The 21,187-nt window shown below is 45.7% G+C and overlaps 1 protein-coding gene across 1 annotated transcript in view; it reads right to left on the bottom strand.

The window, feature by feature from the left end:
* Nucleotides 1–3,995: 3,995 nt before the first annotated feature.
* Nucleotides 3,996–21,187, bottom strand: part of GALNT15 (polypeptide N-acetylgalactosaminyltransferase 15) — a 44,100-nt gene continuing 26,908 nt past the window's right edge. Inside the window, exons 4-10 of the mRNA XM_004419399.3 lie at nucleotides 18,419–18,586; nucleotides 15,956–16,073; nucleotides 14,742–14,936; nucleotides 12,069–12,200; nucleotides 11,591–11,695; nucleotides 6,984–7,127; nucleotides 3,996–4,142 (exon numbers count right to left, since the gene is read on the bottom strand). Coding sequence (XP_004419456.1) covers nucleotides 3,996–4,142; nucleotides 6,984–7,127; nucleotides 11,591–11,695; nucleotides 12,069–12,200; nucleotides 14,742–14,936; nucleotides 15,956–16,073; nucleotides 18,419–18,586 — 1,009 coding nt within the window. The remainder of the gene's footprint in view (nucleotides 4,143–6,983; nucleotides 7,128–11,590; nucleotides 11,696–12,068; nucleotides 12,201–14,741; nucleotides 14,937–15,955; nucleotides 16,074–18,418; nucleotides 18,587–21,187) is intronic.

The raw sequence follows: 21,187 nt of genomic DNA, 5'->3' as shown, positions 1-21,187 counted from the left end.
TCCTATTTGTGTGTTTGCCTCCTACTCCTCCTCCGCTCCTTCATTCTCTCTCTCCAGACTGGATTTATCTGCTTTTAGGGCCATATAGAGAAAACAAGGCTGCTGAGCGCTCATACATTTGCACATTATCTCTTATGTCTCTTGTAGAAAAACTGTTTTCTTGGTCTCAGTAACAAAATTACGGGAGAATGTGCTTATTGAGCCAACTTGGGTCAGATGTCCTCCCTGGAGCCAATCAGCTGGGGGAAGGGAGTGGGATCCTGTGGTGGGAGCAAGGCAGCTCCCACTGTGGCCGTATGACTAGAGTTGAAGAATTGCACTGGCTGGATAATCCAATGGCTGCCCAGCTCCCACACGACACATACTTCTCCAACCTCTGAACAGGGTCAGCATTGGTGCATCTGGGCAAGTTATGACTTTAAAGACAGCTACTCAGGCTCTCCTGGAGCTTATTTAAACAAAACAGTAAGCAATGCCACACTTGTCCTGGGCCTAAAGGAGAGTGATCAGCAGTGCCTTCGTGAGGGTCTCTCAATAAAGGGTGTGCTATCCTCTGGTCACACTTTACTGAAAACTTAAAAGGCTTTCATAAGCCCAAGCTGCAGCAGAATTGACCCTGTCGTCTTCCTGAGAGAGAGAGAGGACTGTACCATTTTAGCATTTGTATTGGGTTCTGGAATGTCAGTTGACTATGAGTTAGCTGAACAGTTTGGGTGTTGTTGGGAAACTTTAATATTCAAACATGAATCTGATATGTTTGGGCTGAGCTTGCAAACTATCACCCTAGGGGTGAAGTGAGCATGATGATTCTATTTTTAAGCCAATAAATTCAGGCAAGCTGCTTATATGTTGTGATAGCATAGTGTATTGGTATTACGTATTGGTATTATCGCCCTTGGTGATGAGAAAACATAAACATCCCAGACCTGTGGAAAGAACTCCCACGGTAAAGATCCTCACAATATTGAAACAATGCTAAGGACACACTTCCACATCCAAAGAGCACATTCGTGCAAGAAGGGGTTGAAAATGTAAAGAGATTAGAGATTGGAGGGACTCATTAATATAGAAGTAGCAGACGGTTCTAGAATCCTGGAAATATCACCTCCTTGGCTATTGTGCTTAACATAATCATTTGAAATATGCCTAAATCAAGGTGTTTGAATAATCAGGGCAGGACTTGTAGGTGCTTTGGGCTTTGGCCAAAAAGAATCACAAACAAATTGCATATTTAAAAGAGGTTTTACAGAACAAGCATAAATAGTGTGTATAATATATAGAATTGTCCAGATTTGGTGACTGGACACAGATCACTTGGTGTCCAACTGACTTTTCCACGGCCTTTCAGTAGAAAATGGGACCCCCTCAAGATGAGAACAATAACATGACCTCTAATAATGTCAAATTCTAGTGCAGTGACAGCACCATCATCACGGACCTGCGGGACTTGTTGATGTCCATGGGAGGTGGAATTCTGAGTTGGCCAGTGGGATCTACGGCATTGAGACCAAAGAGGAAATAGATCAGGGCCCCTCCAGGGATGACATCTGCTTTTACTGTTGTGAAATAGCATAAAGAGTGTTGGATTCTAGATTGCTGGCTGAAAACTTCTCTCTATCCCCCCAGAGGGCTATTTAATGGTGATGGCAAACTTGTTGGGGGTGATGATGGAATTTAATCTTGAAACTCAAACAATAAATTCCTATCATAAAATTCAAGTGGACAAGTGAAGATCGAACTCTTGGGAATCAAATCTTCCAACTGCCAGGTTTCTCTTCTTTTAAATTGGTCATTGTGGATAAAATCAAAGTGGAGTTCATAGAGAAGGAAATTTGAATACTCAGTTACACTATGAGGAAAAGGTTGAATTTTGTTTAAAACTAAATGGAGGCATCTGTTTTGTTTAAATTAAGGGTCTGTAAGTACCAGGCAGGGACCGAGTTGACAGCCATTTCTGTAATAAAGTAATAAATCACGGGGATGGTTAAGGAAGCAAGAAACACTACATTCTTGCTTTGTTCAACCAATTAAGCAATAAGCCATCTGGGTCCTTTTGTTAATTACTGTCAAACATAACTTACACAACTGAATTCAGCCTTTTATTTAATTATATTAATTTATTCCAGCAACTTCAAACACCCACAATGGCAATAATAAAGTTCATTAAAAAAAAATAGAGGTCTTGTTTAATTTTTCTTTTTCAACCATTAATGCCTTTTACAAGGTTGCCATCTGAGAATTTTTAGTTCCATCTCAGCTACAGGATGTTAGGGGAATTTGTTTTAAATATAGACAAGTCTAAAGGAAGAAGATTGTGGCTAAAATCTCTTCTCTCAATGGGATGATGAATCTATCTAGATCAGTGCTATCCAATAGAACCATTTGCAATGATGGAATGTTCTATGTCTGTGCTTTCCAATACAACAGCCACTAGCCACAGGTGGCTATTGAGCACTTGAACTGTGGCCAGTACAACTGAGGAACTGAGTTTTAAATTTTCTTTAATTTTAATGCATTTACTTTTAGCCACACATGGCTACTGGCTACTAGCACAGATCTAGAGTGTGGTCTCAGGAAGGAAAAAAGCAGTGGGCCATTGACAAGCAAGTGGAGAAGGAATACATAAGTATGTTAGGTAGTGTTTGGAAGCCCTCACTTTCTACTTAGTTCTTCTCATTTGGAACACACTGTGTTCTGAGCCAGCCCAAAGGAGATCAGAATTTTTGAAGGGAGGTTTCTAAGCTGACCCTGTGGAAAGTGAACTCCATTTGGAAGAGAAATAGGCATGAATGGTCTCTTCTTAATAGCAGAACCAACCCCACTCAGCATCTCTTATGGCCAAACTATCTAGGCCAGGTCACAGCAGTCACAGCAAGGAGAGTCATTCAGCTCTCGTTAGTATTGGCTCTGCTCTGGTGGAGGTGTATTCTCCCACGGTTGTGAATGTTCAACCTGTGGGCACATTTAGGGGTCTCAGACAGTTCCTACAGGCTCAGAGATGGCCCTGGGAGCTCTCATGGACATTAACACCTATCTCTGGTTCCCCTCACAAGAATTTTGGCTCCGACACTGGCATTTCCCTTCCAGGGAGGTTTGCCTCTTTGCGACGGTTGCTATTTCTGATCCAGCTGATGCAAACCCTGTAACAGGGCATCAGAAGAGTTTCTCAACTGTATACACGTTTGTTAACGGGAATGCTCAGTCTGAGTGACCCTTCCAACACCAGTGACTGAAGAGAAATATATTGCATGAGAATCTGGTTGTGGTTAACCAAGCTAGAGAAGGGCTAGGGCAGGGTGAATGGAGGTAGAAAGTTCTTATTAACATGAAATTCTTATTAACATGAAAACATCTTATGCCAGGTCTGCTGACTCCTTTCAGCTGCTGGCTGATCTGGAGAATTGGGCTAAAGCTCTCTTCCATCTTCCCTTCAACCCTACTCTTCTCTCAGAAGCCTCCTTTTCTTCTTCTGAGCTATGGCTCAATCAATGAACATGAAATTTTTCCTAATAAGCCTAACCCAAAGTTTTTGGGATGTCAGGCCTCTATACCCTCTTCACACTTCAATTTTCATGGTTGGGTATGCAGACAATCCAAGGTAAGGCCATTGGAAATAAACTGATAGATTGGATTTATGTATCCTGAAGGCACTGCCATAGAATATCCAGGCCTCTTAGTCAGAGATTAAAGCAACTATTAAGTGGTCAATGGAAAAAAATGAAGAATCTTCTGTGCTATGTAATGATCATCTACCAGTGATGAAGACAATGAGACAATGAATCCATTTTTTTTCTTTTTCTAAAACAGCCAGCAGTCAATGAAATAAGATGTGAGAAGGAGAGACTTTTCTATACTCGTTCATGGAGCTTTCTTCTCTCCTATCACCAGGAGCACAAACACAACAGGGTCCACTTCATGAAATATACATGCTCTTTTAGTTCCCTTGGGGTTGAACCGCCATGGCCAAACTTCGCTTTTCCTCCTGATGCTGTCATTCATCGTTCATCCACAGTGTTGACTTTGTCAAATTGCCACAACTGGCTGGCTTTTCCGTCACACTGGCGCAAGTACAAATCTTTATTGTTTTCCTGCACCACGGCTTCCATGCATTTCCCAGAAAGAACGTGGACAATCATTCCATTCTGAAAAGAGAGAAGAAAACGAAAAAAAGAAAACCAGCCAGACCCCAGCAATTAGTCAGCAAAGAAATAGAAATATAATATAGATTATAAAGATTTCTAAGATTTGTGCTAATCATTAAACGAATAATAGAGGTGATGTGAACTGGCCTGGTAAGTAGTATTTTGGTTAATATAAAATATAATTTAGGTCATCCTAAAACTTAGGTATCATTCAGAGCCTCGGGGTCATTAATTTAATTATCTTTATTGTGGTTGTGTAGTTGTGCCATCTTTTCGAGAGTTCTTTTTTTTTTTTAATTTTTATTATTTTTTTATTTTTTATTTTTTTATTTTTTAAGATTTTATTTATTCATTTTTTTCCCCCCAAAGCCCCAGTAGATAGTTGTATGTCATAGGTTCACATCCCCAGTAGATAGTTGTATGTCATAGGTTCACATCCTTCTAGTTGCTGTACGTGGGACTCGGCCTCGGGTTGGACGGAGAAGTGGTGCCTTGGGGCGTGCCCGGGATACGAACCCGGGCTGCCAGCATCAGAGCGTGCGCACTTAACCGCCAAGCCACGGAGCCGGCCCTTTTAGAGAGTTCTGACAAGGAGAATGCTAGTGTATAGAGCATATTCAGTCTTTATACTATATTGGTGACAGTCATTGTTATTGCTGTACTTGTAAAATTCTGCTTTTAAAAAGATTGAATTTAATTTCTGCCCTCTGTTAACCCAGCAATTTAGTACTATTGTCACCAGGTTGTAGTAGGATCCACCAAAGGGGAAAGTCAGTCATGTTTGGAAGACTATTGCTGCTTCCTGCTCAAAATCTACCAGAATTAATATTGAATCTAGCCATCCCCTTTTCAAGAAAAAATAAATTTCTTTATGAAAAGTTAAACAACCTTAACCAACAATGCTGATAATGTCCACTTAGAGATATATTTCACATACCATAATATTCGCTCTTTTAAACTATACAACTCAGTGGTTTTTAGTATATATACAAAGTATGCACAACCATCACCACTATCTAATTTCAGACATTTTCATTACTGTAAAAAGAAACCCACTATCCATTAGCAGTCACTTCCCATTCTTCCTTCCTTTCAGCCACTGGGAATCACTAATCTACTTTCTGTGTTTATGGATTTATCTATTCTTGACATTTCATATAGATGGAATCATATAATATATGGCCTTTTGTGACTGGTTTCTTTCACTTTGCATAATATTTTCAAGGTTCATCCATGCTGTAGCATAAAATAGTACCTAACTTCTTTTTTTTCCCTTTCTTTTTTTAATAGTGGTAAAAATACAGAACATAAAACTTACCATCTTAACCATTTTTAAGTGTAAAATTTAGTTGTATTAAGTATATTCACATTGTTGTGAAACAGATCTCCAGAACTTTTTCATCTTTCAAAATTGAAACTCTATACCCATTAAACAACAACTTGCCGTTCTCCCCTCCCCCCAGCCCCTGGTAACCACCATTCTACTTTCTGTTTGTATGAGTTTGACTACTATAGATACCTCACGTAAGTGTAATCATACAGGATTTGTCTTTTCGTCACTGGCTTATTTCACTTCGCACGGTGTCCTCAAAGTTCATTCATGTAGCAAATAAGAGGATTTCCTTCCTTTTTAAGGCTGAATAACATTCCATTGTATGTTTATGCCACATATTCTTTATGCATTCATCCATCATTGGACACTTGGGCTGCTTCCACCTCTTGGCTATTGTGAACAGAGCTGCTGTGAACAGTACCTCATTCATTTTATGGCTGAATGATAATACTTTTTTAAAGTCTTATTTTTTAATGCCTAAGAGATACTGGGTATATCTTAGTCACCAACATTTTACATATTATTTTTAAATGCTGTTTCTAAAATGTATCTTATCCAGAGGACTTGCTTAGAATGATCCTTTATGATCATTCATAAAGGACCTTAACTTGGCTTCTAAGACTTCTTTGAACATATGTGTGCCCCTGAGTCCTGGGTTCACTTGTTATCAAAGCTCCAAGAGCTGTGTTCTCAACTGTTTATTGCGAGTGCAGCTTAAGTTTCCCATTATGTGATGTTTTTCTTTCACAGCCTGCTTTAAGACTACCAATGCACAGAGTTCCACTTAGTTATTTTACCCTCTTTATTCCCAAGCAAAAATTGAAGAAAAGAAATAAAAAAAGATGTGTGTACTTATTTGTTTGCATATTTATACCCCAACTCATTTCAGAAAAGATTTGAAGACACTTACTGTTGATACTGTCACCTTCCTATCCCAGTCCTGTATGGGGGACCCGCTCACCCTCCCCAAGCACCTGCGTTCCTCATATTTCCTCTTTATTGATGCATAACCTCTGGAAAAGATCCAGAGCTTCTCTCTGGGGTCATAGGAATCAAAGTCTTACTGAAACGATGAAATGCTCACAGTGGAACTTGCAAAGGAAGAAGGAGATATCTATATCCACATCTCTTTCTGTGGCAGAGTTGGGGAGGGCTTTTCCATTGCTCCTAAAACTGCACCACTGAGGTGAATGACTGCTTCTGTAACATTCTCCGTGGTCCTCCTTGTGACCTTGAGCTAATAAACTTTAAAAAGAGGCCGCCTCCTCTCTCTGCCACAACCAAGGTCAGAGCTATTCAGAAACACGGCAAATTGGTACATTTCAAGATGCTGGTGGCCCAACTTTGCTGCAAGGTTGGCTTTACCTCCGCCCGAGGCCTTAGTGCCGTGTCATTAAGCTCAACGCAAAGGCACAGGCCCGTAAGGTAATACTTGACTTCTTGGAACAGCATGGGACACAGTGCCAGGGACAGTGGCACTGTCAAGCCCTTCCTGAATGATTACTTACCTCCTGGAAGTCCCAGTGCTGCTGATGGATGGCGGGGCCTTCCTCCGTGCAGTTCTGAAGAATCACCTGCTCTTGCCTGACATCGAAGCACAGGTGCTGTGGGCTGCCAAAATGGATCTCCTTCCTGCCGGTGTGCTTCAGGTGCTGGAACAGAGACAATGGTTGTCAGCACAGCTAGGAGATGCTCCCCAATGCTGGAGATGAGGGAAAGAGAGCTCACAATAGGGCTGAGGTCTGGGGGTAATCTTCAGATTCTATGAGGTCAGCAGGACCATATCTCATAGTCAAGTCCACAAATATGATACTAGACTAGCCCTGGCCTCCGAAATCTCCACATTCCAGCTGCTTTTGCATTCATATTTGTATGTTCTGGCACGTTCCTCCATTATTCTGTTTACTGCATCGTAGGTGAGGCCATGGAGAATGCTCTGTGTTTTGTGAGTGTACCGCTAGAAGGGCAGATGAGGAATACTTCTGGGGCCCAAGCTGATCTCTTTCTGGAGAGAGCTGACCTGGCCCTGTAACTAATTTTCCTGCTGTCTGTTGTGTCTGCTGACTCTCGCTCATGGTTATCTCTTCCTCAGTATTTTATAGGACTGGATCGTGTGTGCCTTTGCAGGGGGATCACCTGTGGGGAGCCCGAGCAGCCTGGTTGGAGAGCACGTCCTGATAAAACCACTTTCCATTTGTTCCTGCCAAGTGCAGCCTGAACTAGTTTTTATGTTATTTTTTTGGATGTGAGACACAGTTGGCTTCATGAGCATGTGATCTGTACAGTCGCATGGGGCCTCCTGCTTAGAAGGATTTAATCTTCTTGCTTTCATATAGTTGGTTTCGTGCTCTACTGTTACTGTTTTGAAATTCTTAAAATCGTTGAATTATAGGCCCCACATTTTCATTTTGCACTGAGCCCCACAAATTAGGTAGCCAGTCCTGCTTTAGGACTCCCAGACCACACAGTTCATATAAATTTGAACCTAAACCAACAATAGATGGTTAAAAATTTTCAGGGGAGAGTAATTTTCTCCCACGCAAAGACCCTGTAGAGATAGACAAGCTTCCTTATCATCTTCCTGTGGCAGTGGGTGGATTTTTCTAGTCAAATCTTTCATAGGTAGGTTACTCTTTGCAAGTCAAAGCTGGCTTTACGTGGGAGTCTCATTTCCAATGGTCATCCCTCGGGGGCTCAAGGTGGGCTCCCATCGCTTACTCCTGCATGGATCCAATGCCTCTGGATTCCTGAGGTTGACAGTAACTGTCCCCTTGCCCAAGGCAGTGTAACTTGGCCCATGCCCTATGGCTCTATTTTCAGTTGCCTCTTGATTTTTGGCCCCTAGAGATTTCCCTTTGCTCTAAACTCTGTGGGTACTTGATGAAAGACGGTATTTCTTCTTATTTTTTTATATGGCATAACTAGGTGCTTTTAGGGGAAGGGCTTTCAGCTTATCTAGCTCACAGTTTTGCTGGCTATGAAAGTCCTTGCTAATCCCCTCCTCCCCACTAAGAATCAAAAAACCCCAAAAAGCTAACATTCTGTTTGCGTGAGGGAGACTGCATTATCCACAGTTGCAGATGAGGAAGCCAGGACTTGGAGAGGTTCAGAAGCCTGCCTGATATCACACAGCTAGAAAGCACTGAGTTGTTTCCACCATGTTACACGGCTTCCTCACTTGGCACTTTACATCTATGTCCTCCTCCCCTGTGCCAGGTGTGAACGCCTGTTGGTGTGTTCTGGAAGATTGGTAAAGGTCAAAGCTGAAAAAGGCCAAATGGGTCCTGAGCATCTGCTTCCCCATGTGTCCTCCATGCCCACGGACTTCCCCCTGGATCCCAGGGCCTGCACTGCCAAGTGCAGCCTCGGCTGGTCCTCCTCAGTGCTGGACTCCAGATCCTGCAAGAGATGTTCTGGATTTTGCCCCCAGGCTCTTAGGGCCTCACCTGACTCATTTGATCAATATCTCCAGGAACTGACACTTTGTTGGTTGTGTTTAACAGAGGCCCTTGGGATATGATAGCTTAACACAAAGACCCCATCACAGGCTGAAAGGAGAGAGATTTGGGGGCAGGCTAGACTTTCTAGGTTATCATCCAAGCTGTGAAAAGAAGTGGACCCACCAACCCTCAGCCAGCATCACTGAGGCTTCTCACCACCTGGGAAGTTATTCTGTAATGGAAATTTTGAAAAGAAATACCCTAAGATATAAAGAGACCTCCCCGATGACCAAGGGGCCTGCATGGCTGCTGGAACGCCCCTGCTGCATCTAGGGCCTTCCCTTGACTTCTACCTTCTTCTCTCCTCAGACACTTGAGGCTGTTAAGTCTACCATTCCGGGGGGCTGCAGGAAGAGGCATGGTTCTACCCTTTGACTCTTTCCTTCAGCTGCTGGGGATTATGAGCCAGGGATTTTAGAGCCCCATGGACCCTAGGGGGCTTCAAGGGATCCATGAACCCCTTGATATTGTTAAAATTTTGTGTGATGCGTGTATATGTGTTTTTCTTGGGAAAGGGTCTTGAGAGTTCATCAACTTCCTAAAGGAAACAAGTAATCTGTAATAAAGAGTCTGACTCCAGGGCTGATGTGTGACCTCTGAGCTTCAAGCCCCACGCCTTTGCCTTCTCCTCTTGTCCCACTTCTGGGCGAACTCATGAGAAAGCCCTGGTATTTCCTTTCCGGTGGAGGGAAGTTCAAACCAGGTAAGCCCCAGCCTGAGCTTGGGAGCCCGCACCGGCCCACCCCTGACCACACAGGAGCCAAAGCCATCGCTCTTTCTTGTTCTCTCAGGCCAGCTGCAGGCCTGCTTGGCAGCCTGCCCTGCTTTCCCCCCAAAAGTCTCATTAAGTGGACAATAATGCTTCTCATTCTCTCTTGCTGCATGTGTGGAGTCATCAGTCTCAATATCGGTACCACATTTTGGGTCAGGAGCTGATCCTGCCCCGATAGGGCAACCTCAAAATAGCACCTAAAAGGGTTAAGAACTATGACCAGGGAATGGACAAGCTGCTAGACTGACCTATCCTTACTAGCTGTGGTGTTGATTTCAAATAGTCTATCCTGTGGGCCATATATACAATGAACAGGAACTCTGACTCAAGAAGGGGCCTCTCCCTGTGGGCAGAGTGCTTGCTGGTCATGTTCAGCGTCTCTCTTTGGCTGCCCTTTGGGCCATAAGCTTTTGTTGTCACCAGGGCAGCCCCATCTTTGTTGTGTACTGAGGGGTCCAGCCATGCTGCAGAATGGGGCCTCGGGCAAATGCGCGGAGTTCGTCTTCAGTGCTGTCTCTTGTTCCCTCCCCAAGCAAGTTATCAGAGCCCTCCTTTCTGGGGAGAGGATCCCACCAGCCCTGGCAGCCCAGTGGAGCTTAGGTGCTGTTTCCCTCCTCTCCCCAGGGGCATTTGTACTCTCTGCCTTCCTTCTGACTGTGGAGCGAAAGCCTTTCTCCCTGTGGAAGGAATTTCACAGACCAAATTGCTTTGTGCATGGGAAATGTTCTGAATGAGGCCAGTGCTCCAAACCTGGAGCCAATGACTCCACCTGTGTGTAAGCCCTCCTCTGGCAAGAGGAGCAGATGGTCCCCTGGAGCCATGAGCCATGAGCCTTTCTGCTCCAAATTCAGCCCTTCCTCTCCACTTAACACACACACACACACACACACATATGCACACACACACACTCATGTACACACACACAGACATAGACAGACACACACATACACCAAGCTCCTGTGGTGCCCTAAAGTTTCCACTCTGGGAGCTTCAGCTCCCATAGACCCCCATTAAATACCTGAAAGTCACAACACATCTACTGGGACGGGACTCAGCATCAGAGGACTTGAGACTTAAAGAGTATATCCCATTGCGTGGTCTGAGGCACCCCTGCATGGGGAACATTTCCTGGGCTCCCCTTGCTTCCTCAGTGCTTCTGTATCTACAGTGCACACTTGGGCAACCCACTTCCCATCTCTGGTTCTACTTGGCTGATGATCTCTGGCTGGTCCAGACGTTTCAAAATGGTGCCCTGGTGGAAATCCGCCTGCAAAGAGGTTTTCTTTGGTCTCTAATTATAGTTTTTTAAATTTAAATAGGGAGCTTTCCATAAACTGGATTTCCAGCATTTTTTAAAATTTTGGATGATCTCATAATATTGGATTTACTTTTATACAAACAAAAAACACTTTGCTGGGGCTGGGCAGGTGCAACTGTCCTCTCGGATGGGGCGTGTGCTCCTCAGGCACAGCAGCCTCCATCCAGCTCACTGTGCTCATTTCCTTTACCTGCCTGAACCCTGGAGACACCTGTGTCACAACTTCTGGGCAGCTACTCTCTGAGCCTCAGTCTCCTCATCTGTCAGATGAAGGCGTGGGCTAAACAGCCTCTCCACTTCCCTCAGGCTCAGATGCTCATATTCTCTGATGACATCTGTGTCTGCACTTGCAGCTAGGATGGGGTGGGCAGAGCTGGGTTGTGTCATCAGAGTGGGGGACCGTGGGCAGTCAAGGGACATGGGACCGCTGAAAGGAGATGCCCCACACGGAAGTGAGGGGCATCCCAGGAAAGATCGCTCTCAGGTCTTCCCTGGGCTGTAACCCTGAGAACTCTGACCACCCACCTGTTGCTGCCGGCTGTCACTGCAAGGAGCCAGCATCATGGCACAGCCCAGGATGTCCCCTTCTGCCTGGCAGTCTGCACAGAAGCCAAGTCCAGTGTTGTGGAGCTGAAAGTGGACACCCACACAGCAGTGAATCCCACCCTCCACTGTAAAGACGCTGTTGTCCTTCCCTCTCTGGAGTGTGGCTCAGGGTGCCAGGTTCAGGCCACAAAAATGAGCGAGGTCAAGCTGAAGGCACTGATCCTAAGGGACAGAACTGAAGGAGGCAGTCTGTACTTGTCGTGATGAAGGGCCCTGGGACAGGTTATGGGGCAATCCGGTCACCTCCCTCAGGGCGGGCATGGAAGCCTCCTAGGCCCCGCTGAGCTTGGGACAGGTTGGCCAGGGTCAGGGAACAGCATCTGAACACCCAGTTTCTGCCTGGCGAAGCTGCCCACCCCCTCCCCTTCCTCCTCATCTTCTCTGGGTCATGCCTTGCCTTTCCAGAGAACCTGGGCCTGCATTCAGATGGGTACAGCTCAGGGTAGATGTTGGCCAGAAACCAGTGGAACATCCGACAACCCAGTCTCCTTTGCAGCTGCAAGCGTTCTGTGCAGTCCGGCTTCTCAGCCTGGAAGAGGAGAAAGGCACAGGCAGTGAGTTGGAGCAAGGCTGCTTTATGCCAGAATTCATGTGGTGAGGGTGGGGGTGGGATAGAGGTGTCTGGGAAGAAGCTGAAGGATTGGGACAGAATGAGGGGACCAACACCACAGTTCCCCAGGGCTATAGACAGGCGGGAAGGTAATGTGTTGGGAGAAGAGGGTTTGGAAGGAACAGAGCAGGATGAGTCTTCCCTAGAGAGAGTTATGGAACCAGCAACATGGTAGCTGATGTCACTCCCTTCCCACAACCCTCACATCTTCAGTCTACAAAGACCGTGCTATCTGTGCTTTGATGGCTTTTCTGTGGAAACTGGCGCAATGGTGGGCTTTGCACCTAGGCTGGTGTGGTGCAGCACCATGATTGGCCTTATGGAGGCAGGAACTGAGCCAAGGGCAACTGAGGTGAAGTAAGCCAGGAAATGGGGGGTGGAGGTGGGGACAAGGCAAGTTTACCTTTCTTCCCCTCTAAGTGCCCAATTTCCTCTATTAACAAACCATTCCTTTGGGCTACACTATCCCCTTTCCTTGAGATTCTCCTTTATAATACAATATATGGGATAGATATCAAGGTAAGTCCTTAACACTTTAGTATAAATTTATGTGTTTAGTTGTATTAATAAGATACAAAGACCCCTACCCATAAATTTTGTACTAAATCCTGGAAATTTTTAGGGAAGAAAGAGGTGCTGAGAAGGGGTTGGAAGGACCAAAAACAAAGAAAGAGAGATAATTATTTCCTGGGATGATGGGGAGAGGAAAAGAGAGGGGCCTGGAATAGGAAGTTCATGTCAGAGTGATGGCCTCTAGTTTGGCAATTAGACACTGGCCCAACAGACTGTGTGAAGTGAGTTTGGTTTGATTCTGCTTTTCCCCTCTGTTAGTCCTCAGATGAAAATATTAGGAAGAGTAGGGTCTGAGTCTGCGATACTGAAATGCTCTCTACATGCTTCTCAAAGTGTGATCCCCTGAGCACCTGGCTCAGAAATGCCCAAGGAACTTGTTAAAATGCAGATTCCTGGGCCCTATCCCAGAGACTATGATTCAGTAAGTTGGGGTGGGGATCCTGGAATCTTCATTTTAACCATTTCCCCTGATGAGTCTATCCACAGAAACTTTGAGAACAACTCCAAGGCAGAATTTTTTTGTTTATTCAGCATATTTACCCACCATTAAACCAAAGAGATGGCTCACTCTTTCCTCTAAGAAAATTAGTATAAGTTTTTTGATAGTTTCTTGGCATTCTTAGTGTTCATTTGAGACCTCCCCAGCCACTCTCCAGGTCTGAACTTTGCTACCAAAGCGGAAACATTCCTTCATGCACGTTCCATCACCTTCACCTTTAGCAGTGATGAGACAAACTGGCAAGTCTACCCAGCCCTTGTTTGACCTCAGATGACAATGAACTTTCCCTTCTGTACAACCATGCCTGAGAGAGGAGAGAACAAGAGAACATCAACGCCTCCAGCAGTGAAACCCTGGCCTTGTCTTCTGGGTGCCCAGCATTTCTGTATCTCAAAATCCATGTGAGGGTTTTGGGGGTGGGGCAAGAAGGGGGATGGAAGGATAGAAATTATTAGAGTAAAATTAACTTTTAGCTATTTAAATTTAAAGTAAATGCATGCTATCAAACACCTTCAGAGAGGCAGTGATGTTGTTAAATCTTGACATCAAAGTAAGCAATAGGACATTTCCAAAACATGAAGTAATGAGAATGTTCAAAAGAAAAAAAGAGGTCAGAAAAAAATGGTCTTCTCATTTACCAGTAGGAGGTGCCCTTCTCCTTGTGAAAGTCATCAAATGAGCAGATAGGGACATTTGTGGATCAGGGAACGGACCACACCCAGCAGTGAGGGCTGGTGAGGGGCTCGTGGGAGCTGTTCCAGGACCATTGTGGGTCCTGAAAATCTTACCTTTGGAGCCCCCACTCGCAGCGCAGCAAGCATTAATGTGAACCCACGTCCCACATTCAATGTCCCAATTCACATTTATGTGTCACTGCATAAGAAGTAAGCTGGGTGGCAGCTGACCAGTTGAAAATGCACTGTTTGTGGACATTTTATTAAATGTTTAAAATTTTTATTTTTCTGTGGCTTGTTTTGGATCCTTTATGTTTATTTTAATATCTATGTTTATTTCACGTCTTGGATAATTTCACAGCCTTGAGCACTTTGTCAGGATGAAAGGGCCCTCTGAGACCTGTTTCATCTCTTGCTCCCCGCCCAATCTCTCCTCTGGCCCCATGGTGAAGGATCGCATCCCATAGATGTCAACTCACAGACATCAGAGGGTTCCAGGCTGAGACCAGCCATGACACCCCGTGGAGATGCTGGGAGAGACAGAGGACAGCCCTGCCAGGTAGAGGAGCCTCTTGAGAGAGGCAACTCAAGGGAAGCCCAAGCCAGAAGCTTCTATTTTCCCCTCCAGCCTGGAGGGAGAGGCACTCCTTGGCGCAGCCTCCAGCTGGTGGCCCTGTGACGGCTCTAGAAGCCCCTGCCGGGCTCTCTCCTTACCTTGCTCAAGGAGAAGGCCTCTGGGCTGTGCCTGTAGAAGGTTTCTTTGAACGAGCCCAGCCAGGTCTCGGCAATGCGAACCTTGTTCCGCAGGGTGGCCTCCTGGTCAAGGGGGGCATAGGCATCCTGATTTCGGTAGATGTGCCCCACCCGAGAGCAGGGAAGGATTTCAACGGAGCCACCACAGAGCCAGGCCTGCCATGAAGAGAAAATAAACACCTCTGCACTCCACTCCAAGAACGCGGGAAGTAAGGGACCCCGCGAGGGGCTGGCAACATGCACAGGAAATCATGAGCATAAATGGTAAAGATAATTCCAGTGCTCAGGGGGCAGCAAAGGTTCCAGATCCGGGAGTTCTGGGCAAGGGAGTGACACGGTGGGAAGAACAGGGGCTGTTGTCCTGGGGCGGAACTGGTGGGGTAAGGGGGCCACACCATGGAACTACCTGAACGTGGCCCCCTTGAAACAGATGCACAGTTAGCCCTTATAGAGATGTGGCCACGTGGATTAGCACCCCCATTCCCCACAGGGGCTTCCTTGGGGAAAAAGGTGTCCCCGTGGTCAGGGGATTTCTAAAGCTCGTGCAGTTTGCTGCTATGAAGGTACCAGAGCCATTTGTGTAGAGATCAAAGCAAGCTTTCCTTCAACACGGTCTTTCCTACTTCAGGAGGGTTCTCTGCTCTCCATATCCCTCCTGCCTTCTCCTAAATGCCTGGAATTCATTTGATGGGAAGACTGTCATTCCACACTTGGGGGTAAAGAGGAAAATGAAAACAGGAAATGAGAGTGGTGGTGTCCATCTGATTCCAAGGTTTGAGAAGTTGTGCAGTGCCCAACAAGTGCTAAATACTTATTAAGTTGTTTAGACCAGACTACTCAATACACAGAACTGTTTGGTATTTGTTTTGGCCTATGGGTGAACAGAGAAGGTACCGGAACCCCTGCACTAGGGGGTAGATGACTGATACTATGCCCTTTCCTACAGGCAGGTTTGATAGGTGAGTTCACGAGAGGGGCTGAGGGTAAAATCAAGATAGGACACAAGAGAGATGGGAAAGTGGAGGAAACAGGAGATTTGACACTCCGCATTTAATGACTTTATAATTTGCCCACAGCCTTACCCCTGACCGGTGGCATTTCTAATGCTGCCTCCAAGCTGTGACCACACACCACTCCAGAGAACCCCCTGGGTCCTCCCTTGGTCCAGGACGTACCTTGAGAGACAGTTCGAGGTTTTCGCCACCCCTCGGTGACATGAGAGGGTCATACGCTCCAGTGTTTTGGAAGTAATGTCTGTCCATGGCCACGACCCCGCCGGGCAGCACAGGGCTCCTGGGCAGACAGAAGACAGAACAGACTGCAGTCAGAACCTGGAGCACATCAGGGAGGCCCACCAGGGGGGAGCTCCGGTGGCTGAGAGTGGACTCTGGGCTCAGATAGACTGGAGCCAAGCAACCATGTCAAAAATCCCAGTGTTTTATAAAAAGAGAGCTGTGGGTGCCTGGACCTTTTATACTCCATCCCCAGGTACTGCTCCTGTAGGGAGGGCCACGGGGCCACTCCTGAGTCCCTCCAGGGAGACCTTCAGGAAGAAGACCTTGGTTAAAACAAGATATCCTAAGGCAGGTAGCACCAGGCTGGACAAAGGGAAACAGTCAGGCTCTGTCCTCCTCTTTCTTCCCACATACCGATGTGAGACTTTGGCAGATACCGCGTGGAGGGTGCAGGCTGCTGGTGGCCATGCATGCCAACCCCTGGCCAGAGGCCATGACCAGTGAAGGTACATCATGGGGCACACCGATGCAGGACAGCCTGAGCCCGAGTTGGGGCCCTCCCTCTCCACACTGCCCCCACAGAAGCCTGGAGCTCAAAGTCATCTTCAGGGAGACAGGGAAGGGGGACATGCCTGGATGATGGATTTAAGTATGAGATGACTAAGCTACCATGGAATTTGACTAGTTTGTCTGGAAGTTTTCTGCCATTCAGTGGAGAGAGGGATCAAGATAGAAATTACCTAAGTCTAGTTATTGCAAAATAAAGAGAATTATATTTTGCAAAGCTAAGCTTGTGCCTTATCAAATGTCTACTGTTAGAGTTACTCTAACTCTTGGGCAGACCGTTGGAAGGCCTGTTTGTGCCTAATTCCTTCGTTCCGTGTCCCTGTACTAGGCACTCAGGAACGACTTGGATGATTGGTTGGTGGTGGGTCGTATATGATGGAGGTCGACTACGGCAGATGGAGGTCAGCCGTCCAAAGATGGACACAACCAGATCCCTTATTCCAGAGGCTCTTATTCCAATGTGACATTGACATTGAGAGGCAGGGTCTATGTCTCCTACCCAGGAACTTGGGTGGGCCTGTGACTATGGTAGAGCTGACCCTACATGAGTCTGAGTCTTGGTTATAGAAGGGGATGCATACCTCTAAAACATTATGTAAGTGACAGAAGCCAGACACAAAAGGTCACATATTGTATGATTCCATTTATACGGAATATCCAGAATAGATCAGTCCATAGAAACAGAGGGTAGATTGGTGGTTGCCAGGGGCTGGGGGGAGGGGAGAATGGGAGACAGTGCTTAATGGGTACGGAAGTTTACCTTGGAGTCATGGAAATATTTGGAACTAGACAGAGGTGGTGTTTGTACAACATTGTGAATGCACTAAAGGCTACTGAATTGTTCACTTTTAAATGGTTAACTTTATGTTTTGTGAAGTTCACCTCGATAAATTATTTTTTTAAATGGAGAGGGGAATAGAGCTTGCTTTACCTGCCTCTCCTGGGATGCTTAGTCTCAGAACCCAGTGCCACAGTGTGGTCAGCCCCAACTAGCCATGCGCAGTGACCTCATGGAGAGAACAGGTGCAGTTCCCACCAAGGTCCCAGCTGATGGCCAGCATCAGTCTTCAGACAAGTGAACAAGCCTCTGGGGGATTCCAGCCCCCAGCTCTTGAGCCATTTCCTGGCATTCCGCTGAAGCCCTAAACACCATGGAGCAGAGACAACCAACCCTGATGCTCCCTTTCATAATTCATGACTCACAGAATCATGAGCTTAATAAAACTGTTGTGGTTTCACATCACTAAGTCTGGATGGTTTGTTATGCAGCAGATGATATCTAGAACATCTGCTTAAATAGAATAATTGTCTAAAAACCAAACACATCCAAAGATCAGACCAAACAACCAACCAATCAAAATAAAATTGGAAATATTTTGAGAGTTATGGTGTCTTAGCCTTCACCTGGCTGAATTCTTCCTTTTTCCCGAGGAAGTACGTGAGGCCAGGGAAATTCTAATGTTACCTGGTTAGACGGAGCTGGATCAAGGTCCCAGCTCAGGGTCTGTCACTGTCCCACACAGGGGCATCCATTGAAGCCACCTGGAAGAGCTTCGCTGGACTCCGTTAATATAACAATATGACAATAATAACACCTATAGCTGAGCGCCTGGCACTCTCTAAATGCTTTTCATACGTTAACTCATTCAATCTTCACAACAACCTTAGAAGGTAAGTACTGTTATTATCCCCAATTTACTGACGAGGAAACTGAGGCACAGATTAAGTAACTTGCTAGGAAACTAAGGGAGCCATATGGAGCCAGGATTAGACCCCGAGCTGCCGAGTCCATCTTGAGGAAGCAAAGGAAAAGCAGGCTGTGCGATGGAGCCTCACCTGATGGGGCTGATGGGGGACTGGAGCGCCTTCCTTTCATGCTCCGGCAAAGGCTCCCAGTGGAAAGCCAGCTTCCAGTCCAACCCCCCGCGCTGCAGGTCCTTGGAGGGGTAATACTGGAAAGTCTTCCAGTCAATCACATCTATGACTGGAGACACCACCCGGCTCCTGGAAAGAATTGTGGAATCAAGTAAGGGATATAAACCATTCACTTGCTGGGGGATAGAAACATAATCTACACACGTGCTGTCCCACATGGCAATCAATAGCCACATGTGGCTGCTGGGCACCTAAAATGTGGTCTGTCCAAATCGAGATGTGATATAAGGCTAAAATACATACTGGATTTATTTTGACAAGACTTAGTATGACAAAAAGATGTAAAAACCTCAATAATTTTATATTGAGTGCATGTTGCAATAATATTTTGCATATACTGGGTTTACTAAAATATATTATTAAAATTAATATGGGCACATGGTGTCTACAAGCAAACCAAAGTCCTGAGTCTATGTGGATTTTCTCATTTACTGATGCTGTTGGTGATTGTATTTTATCTCATTTTTTCTGCACAGCCTGGGAAATGACCTCAGAGAGGGTGATGTGGGAAATTGGTAAAGGTTGGAAACTTCACCTTTCTTTTTTTTTTTGGTGAGGAAGATTAGCCCTGAGCTAACATCTGTTGCCAATCCTCCTCTTTTTGATGAGGCAGATTGGCCCTGGGCTAATATCTGTGCCCATCTTCCTCTATTTTGCATGTGGGACGCCTGCCACAGCATGGCTTGATAAGCAGTGCATAGGTCCACACCTGGGATCTGAACCTGTGAGCCCCAGGCTGCCGAAGCAGAGTGCATGAACTTAACCACTATGCTACCAGGCCAGCCCCGGAAACTTCCCCTTTTAACTAAACAGGTAATCACTCAGGTGTTCCAGGAGCTGCTCTCCAATAGCCAATATCTCAATCACATTTTTTTCTTGCTTCTCAAGACTGTTACTTCTAGAATCTGTGCCATGGAATGGATCAGGCCTGAACTCGGGAGTGGCTGGAAGGTACCACTCTAAGAGAAGCACAATTCCTGGGAGGAGAGACGCCAGCCAGGCTATGTTTACACTCCTATCGATTTCCTTCTCTGTTTCTTTCATCCCGGAGCCAGCCAGGGCTGGCGTAAGCCTAGACCATACAGAGAGGGCCGGGGTGGTCCTGGGGTTCAATTATCTGCTTTAATCTGTGGCCTTAAGTGACTGACATTGGTGTGAGGAGTCATGGGGTTTATATTTAGAGTGAGGATCTTGATATGCTTTTCCTGCCTGTTTCACATTGTTCCCTCTGGAAGGGAAGGGCAACAATCCTTCTGGGTCTCTACCATTTTTGCGCACCTTGCCTTGACCTAAGAAAACTGAGAAGCAAGATCAAGGAAGAAACGAGGACACCCAGCCCCCTCCGAAGTCTCCACTTACTGTGGAATGAACTGAGCAGATGGGATGGATTTGGCTATTGGCAAAGCATTTTGTGGAATTTCAAAATTAAGAGCCAGGGAAGCCGTGTGGCTGAATTCTGAAGTCTCGTCAGATTTGTGCCATAACAGGACGAGAAAGGAAATTGCATTCGAGCCTCCACACAATCAAATCATCCTAGATCTCTGAGCTGCGTCCTTCCTGACAAAGGTGTGTGTACATTACTTTTTATCAGAAAACGAGAACTCTCAAATTCATCAAATTTCACTTTTTGCTCTGTCTTGCTGGAAGCTCAGAGTCATATGTAAAGCTCACCTCTAATAACTGTATTACCTCTGATTCCCAATGCCATCTTTTCCTTTCTGAAATCTCCTTTTCCTTCTACTTTAACCAGACACGTAGGTGATTAATCATGAGCCTCTTTGAGTATATTTTGGACAGAGATGAAGAATAAAATCTCAATGAACGAAGCAAGAGATGTTTTCTGTCTTGGTTTTTATTTCCATGGACCATAGCAGCTGCTTAACCAGGGCTGAACTAGGGAGTAACTGCAGTCTAGTGACTCAAAAAGAGTGATTGAAAAAATGACAAACAGTCTTATATTTAGCTTTGGGTTTCATACCTACACATGTGTCTGTGTTCTTGGAATTCACTTAAAGCAAAATAGCAAAGCTGCCCTGTTTGACTTGGAAGGAGCTAGAAGTGTCTGCTTACTCCATCATTCTCTCGCTTGCGAATTGGGTTTTAACTCGCAGGCAGATACGAGGTCGATCATCTCTTAAGCCTTTCTAAGCTAGAGGAGGTCAAATTGTTTGAGTTTCAAAAGACAAACAGTGGCAGTCAAGCTGTCAACAAAGACTGGTTAACTGAAATATGTGAGGTCAACCAATAAACTCCTGTCCAGACATTCAAAAGCTAACTGCATTTTCAACCTTACCAGCCCACTCTTTTACCGCAAGGAAGAATAAGCCCTAGTTTGTTTTAGCCCTCTTTGTTTTTCCTGGACCTAGATGTTTATCCAGGTCTTGGATGTGTAAAGTCGTTTTGGAAGTTGACGCAAATTCCCAGTGTTGTGGAAAGTTTCTTATACTGAGAAGCAGAAGACTCTGAATTCTCTCTTCCCAGAGCTCTTGCTGCTCAGGTGTGACCCCAGGACTGGTGCCAGCCCTTCCAGGACTCCGTCATGCTGAGGAGTGTGGAGTAGGATGGGGGCTGGAGAGTCTCCTTGGGGCATCAAACCCCTCTGCGGGCTGGGAGGCATCTTGATCCCCCTGCTGCTCCTCAACACACACACACACACACACACACTCAAAT

Source organism: Ceratotherium simum, chromosome 5 (assembly GCF_057802395.1).
Source record: "Ceratotherium simum simum isolate JZ-2026a chromosome 5, ASM5780239v1, whole genome shotgun sequence".
Lineage (NCBI taxonomy): Eukaryota > Metazoa > Chordata > Mammalia > Perissodactyla > Rhinocerotidae > Ceratotherium > Ceratotherium simum.
The sequence above is the reverse complement of the archived record's forward strand: the minus strand, read 5'-3'. Positions and strand labels throughout refer to the sequence as shown.